Source organism: Hylobates moloch, unplaced genomic scaffold (genome assembly GCF_009828535.3).
Source record: "Hylobates moloch isolate HMO894 unplaced genomic scaffold, HMol_V3 SCAFFOLD_11, whole genome shotgun sequence".
NCBI lineage: Eukaryota > Metazoa > Chordata > Mammalia > Primates > Hylobatidae > Hylobates > Hylobates moloch.
Genome location: NW_026652286.1, coordinates 84,437,184 through 84,452,314, shown reverse-complemented (window position 1 = coordinate 84,452,314; position 15,131 = coordinate 84,437,184). Strand labels below are relative to the sequence as shown.

At 38.8% G+C, this 15,131-nt stretch overlaps 1 protein-coding gene across 7 annotated transcripts in view; it reads left to right on the top strand.

Moving 5' to 3' along the window:
• The window catches only part of ALG9 (ALG9 alpha-1,2-mannosyltransferase), a 97,721-nt gene that overhangs the window by 33,731 nt on the left and 48,859 nt on the right, over positions 1-15,131 (top strand). For all 7 annotated transcript variants that reach the window (XR_009215570.1, XR_009215569.1, XR_009215568.1 and 4 more), the window contains 2 exons: positions 573-720; positions 1,894-2,023. Coding sequence is in view for 4 of the 7 variants with exons in the window: in XM_032167354.2 (XP_032023245.1) it covers positions 573-720; positions 1,894-2,023 (278 nt within the window). In the remaining 3 variants the exon portion in view is untranslated. The remainder of the gene's footprint in view (positions 1-572; positions 721-1,893; positions 2,024-15,131) is intronic.

The following is a 15,131-nucleotide window of genomic DNA, read 5'->3' as shown; positions in this document are numbered from 1 at the left end:
TGATTCATGATTATATAATACATGTTTGGCTTATACTAAGAAGCCATTTCTAAAAAGAGAACCTGTAGACTTAATATTAATGAGTGGGATATGACTTCTGTATCTTAGGGTTGAAGAGAAGATTGAGAATTCCTTTTAGTGTGATTAACTGTACATTTTTTGTCTATTTTTGTTGTTTTTTTCTTTTAGTGGATGCTGGTAAATTAAGGAAGCCTTAAACTTAAAATGCAAATTTGGGCTAACTTCTCATGATTATATTCTTTCTTATAATCATTGTTTGGATCCATAATATTAAAATATGCTCAAGGAAAATGAAGTTAAAAAGGAGAAAGAGCATAGAGAGGGGCAAGAAAGCCAATTATTTTTGGCAGAATAGGGCCTCTGCTGTAACCATGTTCCCAGCTAGAGAGACATTTTATACCTGTAGAGCAGGCGTCATGCTGGAATGGCTATGGCCCTTCCTGTCTTTTAAATTTCATGTGGCTTGCAGTGCGACATTAATGAGCGGTGTAATTAAAGTCAGAATCTCATCTTACTCATCTCTGGCTCTCACTAACTGTTCTCCCTTCCAGGATATCACGGGCCCCTTGATTTGTATCCAGAATTTTACCGAATTGCTACAGACCCAACCATCCACACTGTCCCAGAAGGCAGACCTGTGAATGTCTGTGTAGGAAAAGAGTGGTATCGATTTCCCAGCAGCTTCCTTCTTCCCGATAAGTAAGTTGTCCCTTAATTCCCATGGTTTTAAATGAAGGAGTAAATAGAGCAGTTCTATGTCAGTGTCTTCTAAGTTTTGTTTTCTTTTGGAGTTTTCACAGAGAGTTATTGAATTATTTACCATGTTGGAGAGCTGTGGGGCCTGTGTACTGTGTACCTGCCTGCTGTGTTCATTAGGCTCATTAGGCTGAGGGCTGGGTCTAGGTAGACATTCTGCACTGCCCGTAACCGCAGGTATCTGGGGACTTCTGAAAATGCCCTGCGTCCTAGGCTTTTGCCAGTGGCTCTTCCTGGGGATTCATATTTACATTTCTATAATTATCTGTTATTAATCCTCTTCTAAAAGTGGTCTAGAAACTCCAGCTAGAAGAGAGAAGACATTCTTGACCCAACAACAGTGAAAGTTCTCCACCATTATGTGGACACTGGGGAAGCCTGTGGTTAAAATATCTACACCAGTTTCCTTTATGCTTTCTGTGGTTCTGAGAGCATAGGCCCTAAAGTTCTTTGTAGTTTGCTTCATTTGGCCAGTGAAGAGTCCTATGTAGGTTAAAGGGAAATCTGGTTAAGATGAGTCATGTTGCTCCATTTGAGAACTGGCTTCAATAGCTTAGCTTTACTGGGTAGTAGTTTCTTATGCTTCATAAAGACCCTGTGTCAGTCATTAATGATTAAATTAAAACTTGTTTTTTAAGTGTTGACTTTAGCCTTTGCCTTTTACATTTGAAATAGTTTTATGGATAAAGATATGTTTGAGAGTTACTCTGGAACAAAGTATTTCTCCCATAGTGTGTTCTCAGTGCCATGTATTACATTTCATTCTTTTTCTCCACACCTGATAATTTGCTTTATTTGATAAGTCTCTCTGCCCACATGGTAATTGACAATAAGCATTGGCACTTCTCTGGTTTTTTGATGATATGACTATTTGGTTGTGAATTTCACTGCTAACAGTTGGTGAAATGGGTCAAGAGATATCTAATTGTAAATTTCTCAATGATTTTGGACTGACTTGTGACCTCTGCCTCCATGATCCCTGGTTGAGGTTTTAGCAGAAATATTTTTTCTTCAAGAGAAATGTTTTTCACATGATTTTTCTGGCTTGTTTGTTTCAAGTACATTTAGCAATATTATCCCCCTGTGTTTTTCTTATTCTCCTTATGTTTCTGACAGTTGGCAGCTTCAGTTCATTCCATCGGAGTTCAGAGGTCAGTTACCAAAACCTTTTGCAGAAGGACCACTGGCCACCCGGATTGTTCCTACTGACATGAATGACCAGAATCTAGAAGAGCCATCCAGATATGTAAGGGCTACATTCTCTTCTTGCGTCTCTGAAAAGAATTCTATGCCTAAAAGTCTGTTGGCATGTATATTAGAGCATTGATAAAATGAGAATTTCTTAGAAAGCAATTTTTTTAAGGCCGGGTGCTATGGCTCACACCTGTAATCCCAGCACTCTGGGAGACAGTCGGGATAATTGCTTGAGTTCAGAAGTTCGAGACCAGCCTGGGCAACATAGCAAGACTGCATTTCTACAAAAAATTAAAAAATAAGCCAGGTGTGGTAGCTTATGCCTGTAATCCCAGCCATTCAGAAGGCTGAGGTAGGAGGATCACTTGAGCCCTGGAGTTCAAGGCTGCAGTAGGCTATGATTCCGCTACTGCACTCCAGCCTGGGCAACAGAGTGAGACCCTGTCTCAGAAAAAAAACTGATATTTTTTAGGGTGAGGGGTATAACAGCTTTTGTTGAAAAAGAGTAAACAGTATCACTTTTATTTTCAAATTAACCTCTTTATTTTCTATGTAAAACGTATAATTTAATTTTGAAGGTTTTGGGTAGGCTGGAAGTTTTCTTATGGTAGAAATTTGAACCATTATTCTGAAACTCTTATAATTCCTTGGCCTATTAAAATCCTTGATAGGGAACTTTCAAGTTATCAGGTGGACCTTTGACCTAGCTGTTAGTATATTCCGGTTTTAACAAATGAACAGTGAAGACTGTTTCCATAGTGAATGCCAGGGAGCAACCTCTGTCAGGGCCATGATCTTCTCCCTACTTGTCTTTACACATTCTGAGATCCCATGCGAATTTTATTTCGGTTCCTTTGAAAGGTGACACTTTTGACATTTGATACCTATGAAATCTTTGATAAAGAAAAAGGTAAGAAGTAATAAAGATAATGCTCCTCTTGGGTCACAAAGACAGTGTGAGATCATTGTCTAGAATTATTAGAAAGCACATTTTTTGGCAACCTGTCCGTTAAAGAAATTTGTAACAGTTTAAATGTCAGCTATATTTAATTTACATTTTCTTATGTCATATGCTTAAAATGTAAAATAGCGAGACTTCCAATTCTCTTCTGAAGCAAACCTGGAGCCACATCTGGTCTTTTGTCTCCCAGATTGGGGCTGGTTAGAGTTCCATGGAGACCCTCAGGGTTTATGAGTGAGATTCTTATTGTATGAGCTTTAACTATAAGCTATGAAAATGGACACTTAAAGACACAGCCTTGAGCTGTTCCCTTGTAAGATAGGCATTTCTACCACATGGCTTGTATTAGAGCTTTATTCTTTTAATTTAAGGCTCTGATTCCTGTTACAATGGAAATACCCTTGGGCAGGATAGACTGTTACAGGTCATTTTAATTTTATCTGCAGATATGAGTCTCCTGAGTGCAGGGCATCACTCTAGAGACGCTGGACAGTCAAAGGGTGGGAAAATACACTGTCATAGGGGGACAGTATGAATTCAGAGTGATGTTATTGGAGCTTTGCTTTAGGAAGAGATAGTAAAAATGGAGTAGTAAAAAAAAGAGCATGGACTTTGGGGTTGAGTAGGCCTGCATTCAAATCTCAGCTCTGTTGCTAAACTCAACAACCTTGGGCAAGTTAGCTTCTCTGTTTAATTTCAGTTTCTGTCTGTAAAATGGCACCTACTTTGGAATTATGATATTTGATATTGTATCTCTCTGTAGCAGAAATGCAATGTTCTTATGCTTGCACAAATGTTCTTAATCTGATAAAGGTATATTAGACAGATTCGAGGTAAAGAAACCCAATCTCTCCCCTTCCTTCTTTTTATTGTTTCCTGTCCTGGTAATTTTATTCCAGTGTGTCCAGACTCATCATTGCCTTTTCCACCCCAGTGACTTTGCTCATATTGGTGACTGTGCCTGAACTACCCTTGTGTCTCTTCTCACACTATCAAAATTATCTTCCTCTTTGAAGTGAACTATTTAAGTCCATATTGAGCAGACCTTCCTTTAAGTGTCCTCAGTATTTATCTGTGCAGTTCATTTAGCCATTTAATTTTCTTGGTCTTAGTTAAATATTTCCGATACCGTATCTTTCCCCATCAAATGTGTGAATGCTATGAAGAGAATGACTGCACTTTGTTTCTTTTGTGTTCACCACAATGTCTAGGACGGTGTCATATACTCATAGTTCACTTTTACGTGCTTTTTCAGTGGATAATGAGTATTCATTGTCATTGTGGTAAAGATGTTGAGAGAAAGCTGGCTAGAAAATCTACAGTGGCCTTTTGCACATTTCTTAGGCTTTTATCACTGGTTGCCTTAGTTAGATCTTATTTCCATATTCTCTGCTGTCAGACAGTGTTAAATTTGATTAAATGACTCTATATGAGCTTTACCCAAAAGGTGATGATTTTTCAGAATGCCAATAGGAGTCACCAAAATGCTGGCTGATAAAAGCAGGGAAAAACAAGTGATTTATGTCTGCTGGGTGGCAGCTGTGTCCAGCCCTTTGAATGCGAGGGTTTATTTTGCTTATCTGTGGTGGCAGAATCATGAAAATTAGGCATGGACCTTTTTTTTTTTTTTTTAATTCATCAGCTTTTGTTAGTGATAGTGTATTTTATGTGTGGCCCAAGACAACTCTTCTTCCAGTGTGGCCCAGGGAAGCCAAAAGGTTGGACATCCATAGACAGTGTCTGTCATTGCACCCATCCACATTCCTGAGATGAGTTTTCCTGCAGAGTTGCCTTTGTGCTGTAGTTTCAGTGGATTTTCCTGCATGGGGGTCAGGGGCGGGGTGCTCTCCAAATCCAGTCTACTCACCTTTAACTCTTTGGAAGTAGCAGGGATGTTTGCTGGCTTAGTATTCTTTTTTTCATCATCCACTTGGCCCTCATGCTGGCTTACTCTTCATTCTACATGAACTATGATAAGGGATTTATCTCTTTCAGTTAACTGTTTAAAAAGATATTTGTTTTCTTGTGATAGTGAAAGTAATATATATTCATTGTAAAATAATGAAAGTTATAGACAAGAAAAAAATCAATCTATCGTCTCATTACCCAGGTATTACTACTGTCACCATTTTGGTGTTTCTTTCCTTTCACTTTTTCCGCCTTGCACATATATGTGCATTTGTATGTAAACAAGCATCTCAATTATTTTTTAAAAGGTGTTATGTTTAATTCTTTAAGAAATAGTGCCAGGATCATGACTGTAATGCCCATAACTTTGCCCTACATATAGGAGCACATGTTGTACAATGCTTATGTTTGTTACTTTTGGCATAAGTCCTGGTTTTTAGTCCAGGTTTATTCAAGATGGCAAAACAATGGCATTCTCTGTCTTTCTTGCGCATGCTTAATAGCAGCATTATTTTTACCTGCCCTTTAGCTCTGAGTGGCAGGTTTTAGCCAGCCTTTGGCTTCAATGCTAAGTGCTCCAGCCTGTCCCGTTTCTATTCTGCATGGAAACGAGGAAAGATGTATGACTTTTTTTATTTCACTATTTTCTTTACCTCTGGGCTAATCAAGAATTAGGAGTGAATAAGCGTAAAGGTTCTGTGGTTTGTACTGTACCATTATAACTATATCGCAGAAATAATGTTTTTGCTGCGTATTTTTTCATGGTAGGTATTGAATAGCTATTGAATATCTCATAATTGAACAGGAAGCATTTACAGGGGTACATGCCAAGATTGCCAAGATTTTCTGCCAGAATCAAGATCTAAATTTGGAAGCTGCATTCAGTGTCACCTCTTTAGTTCTTGAAAAACTCAAATTTTTGTTCACTATTTCAAGGTGAATCATACACTTCCAGCTCCAAATCTGGTATATGATTTAGGAGTTACCTAGTCAATGGATGAAACCTTGGAGGAAAAAACAGCTCTTCAGGAGACAGCTTACAGAAAAAGACTTTTTTCTGACTTTAATGCTTAAGCAGACTTACTGGAAGTTTTCCTGTTTTATTTCTTTTTAAGAGACTGGACCTTGCTCTGTCACCCAGGCTGGAGTGTAGTGGTGACATCATAGCTCACTGTAACCTCAAATTCCTGGGTTCAAGCAATCCTCCCACTTCAAGCTCCTATGTAGCTAGGACTACAGGCATGCATCACCGTGCACAGTTAATAGTTTTGTTTTTTCTAGAAACGAAGTCTTGCTGTGTTGCCCAGGCTGGTCTCAAGCAATCCTACCGTCTTGTCCTCTCAAAGCGCTGGGATTATAGGCATGAGCCACCATGCCTGTCCTCCATCTGTTATCTTTGAAAACATAGATTGGTCATTGATTTTTTTCCTAAGCAGTAATATAGTCAGTTGTGCTACAATAAGATATAAAATTATGAAAAATTATTATGCGGTAAAAACCACAAAGCTTATTGGGAAAACGGAGTTAGGGACACAATGCTTAAAAAAACTTTGTCAGTTAAAAAAGAGATTAAAAGTTAGCCATGCATGATGGCTCATGCCTATAATTCTAGCACTTTGGGAGGCTGAGGCAGGAGGATAGCTTGAGGCCAGGAGTTTGAGACAACATAGTGAGATTCCATCTCTACAAAAAAACATAAATAAATTAGCCAGGTATGGTGGCTCATGCCTGTAGTTCTAACTACTCAAAGGCTGAGGTGGGAGGATTGCTTGAGCCCAGGAGTTTGAGGCTACAGTGAGCTACAGTCATGCCACTACACTCCAGCCTGGACAACATAGCAAGACCCTGTCTCTGAAAAAATAAAAATTAAAAAAAGATTAAAAATGGTAGCATGATTTTACATATGTTAAATGGTTAAAAGTGCATAAATACTACAATAAATGTGGCAGTTTACTTTGGAGAAGACTTGAAGTTTGCTTGTGGCCTGGCATTGGAAGGATTGCAGCTTGTAGTGGTAAAAGGATTATCTGAAATCTTACAAAAGTTATAATAGCAAAGGTGAATGGGTGGATGTGGCTTATAATACAGTGAACTGAGAAAGCTGGTAGATATATTTGTGTGTGTATACACTATGTGTATTCCTATGCTGACTGGTTCCACTGAGTGTACTTTTCTGCATTCACCTAGTGTTTCCTGTGAATTAAATGACATAATCAAATGCAAAAATTAACTTATGCTCAAAGTGTTCCCCAATATATCCCTTGTGTTGGAAAAAATTTGCATTTTCAAAGCTAGTATTAGAACAGAATTGACTGTATGTCAGTCAAAACATTCTTTATTTCATTCTTCTTTATCCCTGCTTTTCCAATTTAACCAGTAAAAAGAATCATAGATTTAGAAGGGAACTTAAAATATAATCTGTGATCTTTTTATTTTATGAGTGAAAGAACTGAGATCTAGAGAGATTATAACTTGATAAAGATTAGCCCTAGGATAAAAGGCTTGGTTTCAGGATTCTTCAATATTATTTTCATACCACCTCTTTCTTGTTTTTGTGTGATAGCTAACCATTCTTTGATGTTACAAGGCCAAATAGACATTAAGTAGCTGAGCATTACTTTCTGTTTGTTCGTTTTGTTTTGTTTTTCAGAGGCAGGGTCTCACTCTGTCACCCGGGCTGGAGTGCAGTGTCATCATCATAGCTCACTATAGCCTCGAACTCCTGGGCTCAATCGATCTTCCCACTTCAGCCTCCTGAGTAGCTGGGACTACAGGTGCTGTAAAGACCCTGTCTCTACAGAGAATTTGGCTGGCATGGTGGCTCATGCCTGTAATCTCAGCTCTTTGGGAGGCCGAGGTGGGTGGATCACCTGAGGTCAGGAGTTCAAGATCAGCTTGGCCAACATGGTGAAACCCCGTCTCTACTAAAAATACAAAAATTAGCCGGGCATGGTGACATGCACCTGTAATCCCAGCTACTTAGGAGGCTGAGGCAAGAGAATCGCTTGAACCCGGGAGGCGGAGGTTGAAGTGAGCCGAGATGGCACCACCGCACTCCAGCCTCAGTGACAAAGCGAGAGTCTGTTTAAAAAAAAAAAAAAAAAATTTAAATTAGCCACTACCCCTAGCTAATTTTTAAATTTTTTGTGGAGAGAGGGCCTCACTGTCTTGCCCAGGCTAGTCTCGAACTCCAGGCTTCAAGTGATCCTCCTGCCTTGACCTTCCAAAGTGGTAGGGTTACAGGTGTGAGCCACTGTGCCCAACTCATTACTTTTTTAAAAAATTACTTTCCATTTCTATTTTATATGTGACAGGTACTTTAAGTAGTAAATATTACGTTTAACAATAAATAAAAATGATCAGGATTTCCCCGACACTCTTTCCTTTCTTCTCTTTTTCTTCCTTTCTCTCTCATTTTATCCTTTCTCCTGCCCTTTTTAGAAGTCCTTATTGGAGGAAAAAATAACTTGCCCTATTTGTTTCCTCACTAGTTGTTATCAGTCTCGGGTATCAAGGCAAGCAAATTCAAATTGCTATAATATATACAGGGCAATTAGATTAGAATCTACTAAGAATGTAATTGAAGAATGTTCAAAATACTTATTTAAAATTAATTTTTTAGTATTCATTATGTTGGCATTTAGAAATTAATTGATATTTCCATGATCTATAATGATTGAATGAACAAAAATTTTTACCTATGAGTTTAGATTTTTACAGTGCAATAAATTTTTACTTGTGAGTTTAAAGATTCAATCAACAAATATGTATTTAGCAAGGCTGTATGGGAGACAAAAAACTAAGACAGTCTGTGGCTCTGGAGGACAACTACTTTTTAAAATTTAACTGGAGCATATCTAAAAGAGGAAATGAAAAGACAGAAAAATACTTGAAAGTTTTCCCTTTCAGATGTTTCCTGCCAGGCCTCCATGTTCTTATTTCAATAAAGGAAATATCATGGGAGGATATTGATGATTGGCTACATGATAGTGGCAAGAGCATTGACTGGAAGTTAGAAGAGTCTGTGATTCTTTTTTTTTTTTTTTTTTTTTTTTTCGGAGTCTCTCTGTGTCGCCCAGGCTGGAGTGCAGTGGTGCAATCTCGGCTCACTGCAAGCTCCGCCTCCCGGGTTCACGCCATTCTCCTGCCTCAGCCAGTCTGTGATTCTTTTCTGGAATCAAGTGAAGTGTATTTTCCTTTTAAATGACTGGGAATTTCTAAGACCATTGACATTTCTTTGCTCCCCTTTCCAATTTGCTGAAACTACACCTGAAATCCAACTGGAGTGTTTATATTTTAGCTTATCCCATTACCTATTTTCCTGTCAAATATTTTATGGCAGCACAGTTTACCTTGAGACATGTGTCCTGAGCTGGGGCCCTCATGACCAGAGATGGAAGTCTACATGCTGCTTCTGTCCTGGAAGAGATGAGTACTGTTAGAGGCTTACTCTGTGCTGTGTCCTGCTCCAAGAGTGTGATGCTGGTGTTTGAGAGTCGAGATGATGTCACTGAAGACTGCAACTCTGACAAAAGTTTCTGTTACAGCTGATGAGGAAAAGCTGTGACAATATTTATTACTACCCAGCTCTCCTTAGCTCACTCCTCCCCCAACAAAATACACACTTTCTATTATTGGGATCTCAACCTCTGTTTCAGGCTTTCTATTTCCTTTGAGAATGTGTAGTTTTGTTTACATCTGGAGTAGTATTAAATTGTTATCCTTAACATATGCTTGTTGATAAGATGTAAACAATGTGATATTGATGATCGATAAATTGGCTTGAATTCCCCCACTGTTACCTTTTTCTCTTTTGGTTTAGAGGTGCTTATTTGTTCTTCTCTAAAGCTTCTAGTGGGTTGAAACAGAAAGAAGTCACATTTCTTTCAAAATGAGTCTTAAATGCTTGTGTTTTACAAAATTTTAAATTAAGGCATATTTTTAGCTTCGGCAGCTGGTTGATATGTAGCCTGTGACTAATGAAATGAAACACATTTTTGTTTCATGATCATGTGTTAATGTCACCCTACAATTTTATTATTTTTGATGCAAGAAAGAATGATTAAATCTGAAGAAACAAAAAAAATGGGCTCTTTGGTTATACTTTAAGGCAGATTTAAATCCAGTCTTTTGATTTTTGAATTGTAGATGATGTGGTTATGATCTCAGATTTTGCAGTGTGAGATGTTTATAAAATTGAGAGAATAAATTTATTCTCTCTGGTTGTAATTCAAGTCATGTTACTTTAGCTTTTAGACCTATGGGGCAGTAGACACTTGGTGTTTTCAGGGATATAACCTGAGGACTCTCAAGCTAAAAATAGTCACAGTAAAACAATATACGTAACATGATCCAGATCTTGTAAAGAAAAATCAGTATCTGCAGAGAAGTTCTGGGATATATACTAACAGGCTGATGGTGATTTTCTTTGGGTGGGAGGACTATAAGTGATTTTTTAAGATTTTTTTTTGTAATAAATAATGTTTTAATTTCATCGTGGAAAAAAAATAACCATAATGGGGGCTGTCACTGTGATATCTTTGATACACCTACCAAGAAGATCTGTGGTGGACTTGAGCAACATTCAGTGTGTTTTCAGTTGACCTCGAGTTTTTCTTCCTTGAACATAAGGACTTTCAACTCAAAATTGGAAGATAAGTTTTCTATCAAGTAATTTTTCCCTCTTAGCCTTCAGGCCTCTTCTTAAGTCATTTTAGTCATATTTAATACTGTCTTTGCTACTCTTTCCGCAAATTATATCTTGATTACTTCAAAAAAATAGATGTGGTTTACTGATTTACAAGCTCCAAGAAACGCTTTTTTTTTTTTTTTTTAGAAACCTAGGACTAAAGAGGATGCCGCAGTGCATAAGGCAAGTAGGTTATTAAACTCTTCCAGGCAGAAGTGAGTTAAGGAATTAAATACAAATTTAAATAAAGTTAATTTTCCGGTTGTTGGGGTTTGGACAGAAAGCCTTGTCTGTCCTGTAAGCATGCTGAAGACTATCCATTGGCGGCGTAATTCCAACAGTTTCGAATCACTGGCTCAAGAAGACAATGATGTATAAATATTATCAGCATAATCATGTTCATCTCCTTTTTTTTTTTTTTTTTTTTTTTTGACGGAGTCTTGCTTGTCACCCAGGCTGGAGTGCAGTGGCACAATCTTGGTTCACTGCAACCTCTACCTCTCTGGTTCAAGCAATTCCCCTGCCTCAGCCTCCCGAGTGGCTAGCTGGGATTACAGGTGCACACCACCATGCCTGACTAGTTTTTTTGTATTTTTAGTAGAGAGAGGATTTCACCATGTTGGCCAGACTGGTCTCAAATGCCTGACCTCAGGCAATCTGCCCGCCTCGGCCTCCCAAAGTGCTGGGATTACAAACGTGAGCCACCACATCCGGACTCATCTCTTATCTTTAGGAACCTTTTTTGTTTTTTGAGACAGGGTCTCTCTCTGTCACCCAGGCCAGAGTGCGGTGGCATAATCTCAGCTCACTGCAACCTCCACCTCCCTGGTTCAAGCGATTCTTGTGCCTCAGCTACCAAATAGCTGGGATTACAGGTGTGTGCCACCATGCCTGGCTAATTTTTTGTATTTTTAGTAGAGACAGGGTTTCACCATGGTGGCCAGGCTGGTCTCGAACTTCTGACCTCATGTGATCCACCTGCCTTGGCCTCCCAAAGTGCTGGGATTATAGGCGTGAGCCACCGTGCCTGAGCATTTTTTGTTCTTAATCACTGTTAAGTGTTTCTTACTCTTTTCGTTCATTGGTTGATTCAGCCATTCATCCAACTTTTTATCGTCTCTATGTGCTGAAAATAGGTGACAGAAAGCATAATCTCCTGTCTTTTTTTTTTTTTTTTTGAGACCGAGTTTCACTCTTGTTGCCCATCTCGGCCCACTGCAACCTCCACCTACCAGGTTCAAGTGATTCTCCTGCCTCAGCCTTCCGAGGAGCTGGGATTACAGGCGTGTGCCACCCCGCCCGGCTAATTTTGTATTTTTAGTAGAGATGAGGTTTCTCCATGTTGGTCAGCCTTATCTCAAACTCCCGACCTCAGTTGCTCCACCCACCTCAGCCTCCCAAAGTGCTGGGATTACAGGCGTGAGCCACCATGCCTGCCAATCTCCTGTCATTTAAGAAAAGTCCCTTATAAGAAAAAAAAGGCAGAATTATGGGGAAAAGAAGGAATTGAAAGAAACAGAAACAATGTAGGAAGCAGAAATATTTCCTGATAGATTAAAAATTTGGGGTTCATAAAACAAAAACATATGCTCTTCATATTATTTATGCTTTTAAAAGAGAACAATCAGGAAATAAGAGCTGTTAGAAATTAAAAATAAAGGAGATTTTTAAAGTCAGTAGAATGATTAGAGGATAAAATTGAAGAAATCTTCCAGACTATAATAATACAAAACAAAACAAAAACAGAGATAGAAAATAGAAAAAGAACAATAAAATCAGAATCCAGAATTTAGCTAACAGGAGATCCAGAAAGAGAAAACAGATGAGACGGAGGAGAGGAGATTGCCAAAGGAATCATGTGAGACTATCCCCAGAACCGAAGGATACCAGTTTTCAGATTGCAAGAGCCTGCAGAGCGTCCCTGAAATGATGAATGAGGAAAGATCCATACCAAGATACATCAAGTACCAAAAGAAGTTAGTGTATGTTACTATTTGATAATTGAAAAATCAAAAGCTACCAGGAGAGGTAAGGATCGTTTGAACCCGAGATCGTGCCACTGCACTCCATTCTGGGCGAGAGAGTGAGACTCCGTCTGAAAAAAAAAACCAAAAAACCTACCAGGAGAAAAAGCTGGAAGAGTTGAGTGGTTGTCTCTGGGAAGTTGGACTGGGGAATAAGGAGGGTACTGCTGTTTTTCATAATAAGCTTCTTGTACTAAGTTTTTTTTTTTTTTTTAACTCTGGATATATTATTTATTTTGTCGTCCAGGCTGAGTGCAGTGGTACAGTCACAGCTCACTGCAGCCTCGACCTCCCTGACTCACCTCAGCCTCTCAAGTAGCTGGGACTATGGACCTGCAGCACCATACCCAGCTAATTTTTTATTTTTTGTAGAGATAGGGTCTGGCAGTGTTGCCCAGGCTGGTCTCAAACTCCTAGACTGAAGCGATCCTCCCACCTTGACCTCCCAAAGTGTTGAGTGGGATTACAGGCATGAGCCACTGCACCTGGCTGCTGCTGCTGCTGCTGCGTCGTCGTCGTCTTCTTCTTCTTCTTCTTCTTCTTCTTCTTCTTCTTCTTCTTCTTCTTCTTCTTCTTCTTCTTCTTCTTCTTCTTCTTCCTTCTTCTTCTTCTTCTTCTTCTTCTTCTTCTTCTTCTTCTTCTTCTTCTTCTTCTTCTTCTTCTTTTCTTCTTCTTCTTCTTCTTCTTCTTCTTCTTCTTCTTCTTCTTCTTTTCTTCTTCTTCTTCTTCTTCTTTCTTCTTTCTTCTTCTTTTCTTCTTCTTCTTCTTCTCCTTCTCCTTCTCCTTCTCCTTCTCCTCCTTCTCCTCCTCCTTCTTCTTCTTCTTCTTCTTCTTTGTTTTGCTCTTGTTGCCCAGGCTGGAGTGCGGCAGTGCGATCTCCGCTCACCACAACCTCCACCTCCCAGGTTCAAGTGATTCTCCTGCCTCAGCCTCCTGAGTAGCTGGGATTTCATGAAGGCATGTGCCACCACGCCCGGCTAATTGTGTATTTTTAGTAGAGACAGCGTTTCTCCATGTTGGTCAGGCTGGTCTCAAACTCCTGACCTCAGGTGATCCGCCCACCTTGGCCTCCCAAAGTGCTGGGATTACAGGTGTGAGCCACCGCGCCCAGCTGTATATATTATTTTGATAAACCTAAAGGTGAATTTAGAAAAGGACATAAGTCTTACCCTCAGAGTCTAGTAGAAGAAACAAACTTAAAATATTATTCAACAGTGTACTGAGGGCCATAATGTGCATAGAGAAGGTGAGAAAACTCTTCGTACTTCAGCCTCACATAAGAGGTAGTATAGGAGTTGAGTCTTAGAGGCTGATTAAGAATTTTCTGGCAGAGGAAGGGGAAATTGACATTCCAGTCAGAAGGAACAGCTTATGCAAAGGCTTGAAGTATGAAAGAACATTGAATATTTAGGGGAAATTAAATGGCTTGAGGTTTCTAGATTTTAGTTAATTGAGCAGAAGCATTTCTCATTTCTTCTCTGTTTCATTGTTCTCACATATTTATGTATGTGACGGTGTTCTCTGGCAAATTTTACATTTGTTTAAAGACAAGGGTTCATGTTTGTCATTAATCTTTCAAACCTTCACAATGCCTGACATAGGGATTATACACAGCAGGTGATTTTTTAAAATTTAAGTGAAATACTCAAATAGCCCTTCATTTAGTCTTTTTGAACTGAAGAGAGGCCTCCCCAAACCTTGTTAATAGTAGAAATTTTGACCAATTAGGACTCAAGCACTACCATTTTTCAAGGTTGTTTATATTCCAGTAAGAGTACCAGGTTACAAGCACCTGGAGAACAGGGATCCTGTCTAGCTTTCTCCTGTCGTTTGTTTCTAATGTAAATTGACAGAGGTTCGTATTTGGCAGATTTGTGTCCTAACTGGTTCCCTATCAAGTTTGATATGTTGCAGGAAGATGGAATATTTGTCTTTTAGCTATGCTAGGTCTATTTCACACAGATGTTTCTGAATTGTCTGTTCAGGATCATTTATGGAAACTAATTCAAAGCCTGGGAGCCACGCCTTCCTCATGCAACTTAATAAAATTTCATAGGTTGATGCAAATATTAACCTGGGTAGAACTTTATCTACTGAATTTATATTCTTCTGAATGGGTGATGAAAATAACTGTGAAAAGGTTTGCATTTAAAAAGACATTCCCTCTTCTTAGATTGTAAAGTACATAGCAGGAATTAATAATGCAAACTAACTGATTAAGCACAGAAATTATGGTAGGAAAAGATTTTATAAGCGTGTTTTGCCAACTCTGGATAATGGAAAATTAACTTCCCATTACTTTTTACTTATGCTTTGGTATAATGGCTTTATTCAATTGGCTGAATGCCACTTAAAGTTTATACATCTGATATTGTCCATCATAAATTGGAAGCTCCTAAAGGGAAGATATCTATCCATGTATTTGTCTTCCTCTGGTCCCCTTGCAAACTGTAGTAACAATATACAACCCGTAAAGAAAAAATGGAGATTTTGACAAAAATGGTGACTATTTGTATATATGTCGACTTAATGCTAAAGTAGAAATTCTCTAAAATTTGTGTGATTTTTCTTTTGTTTC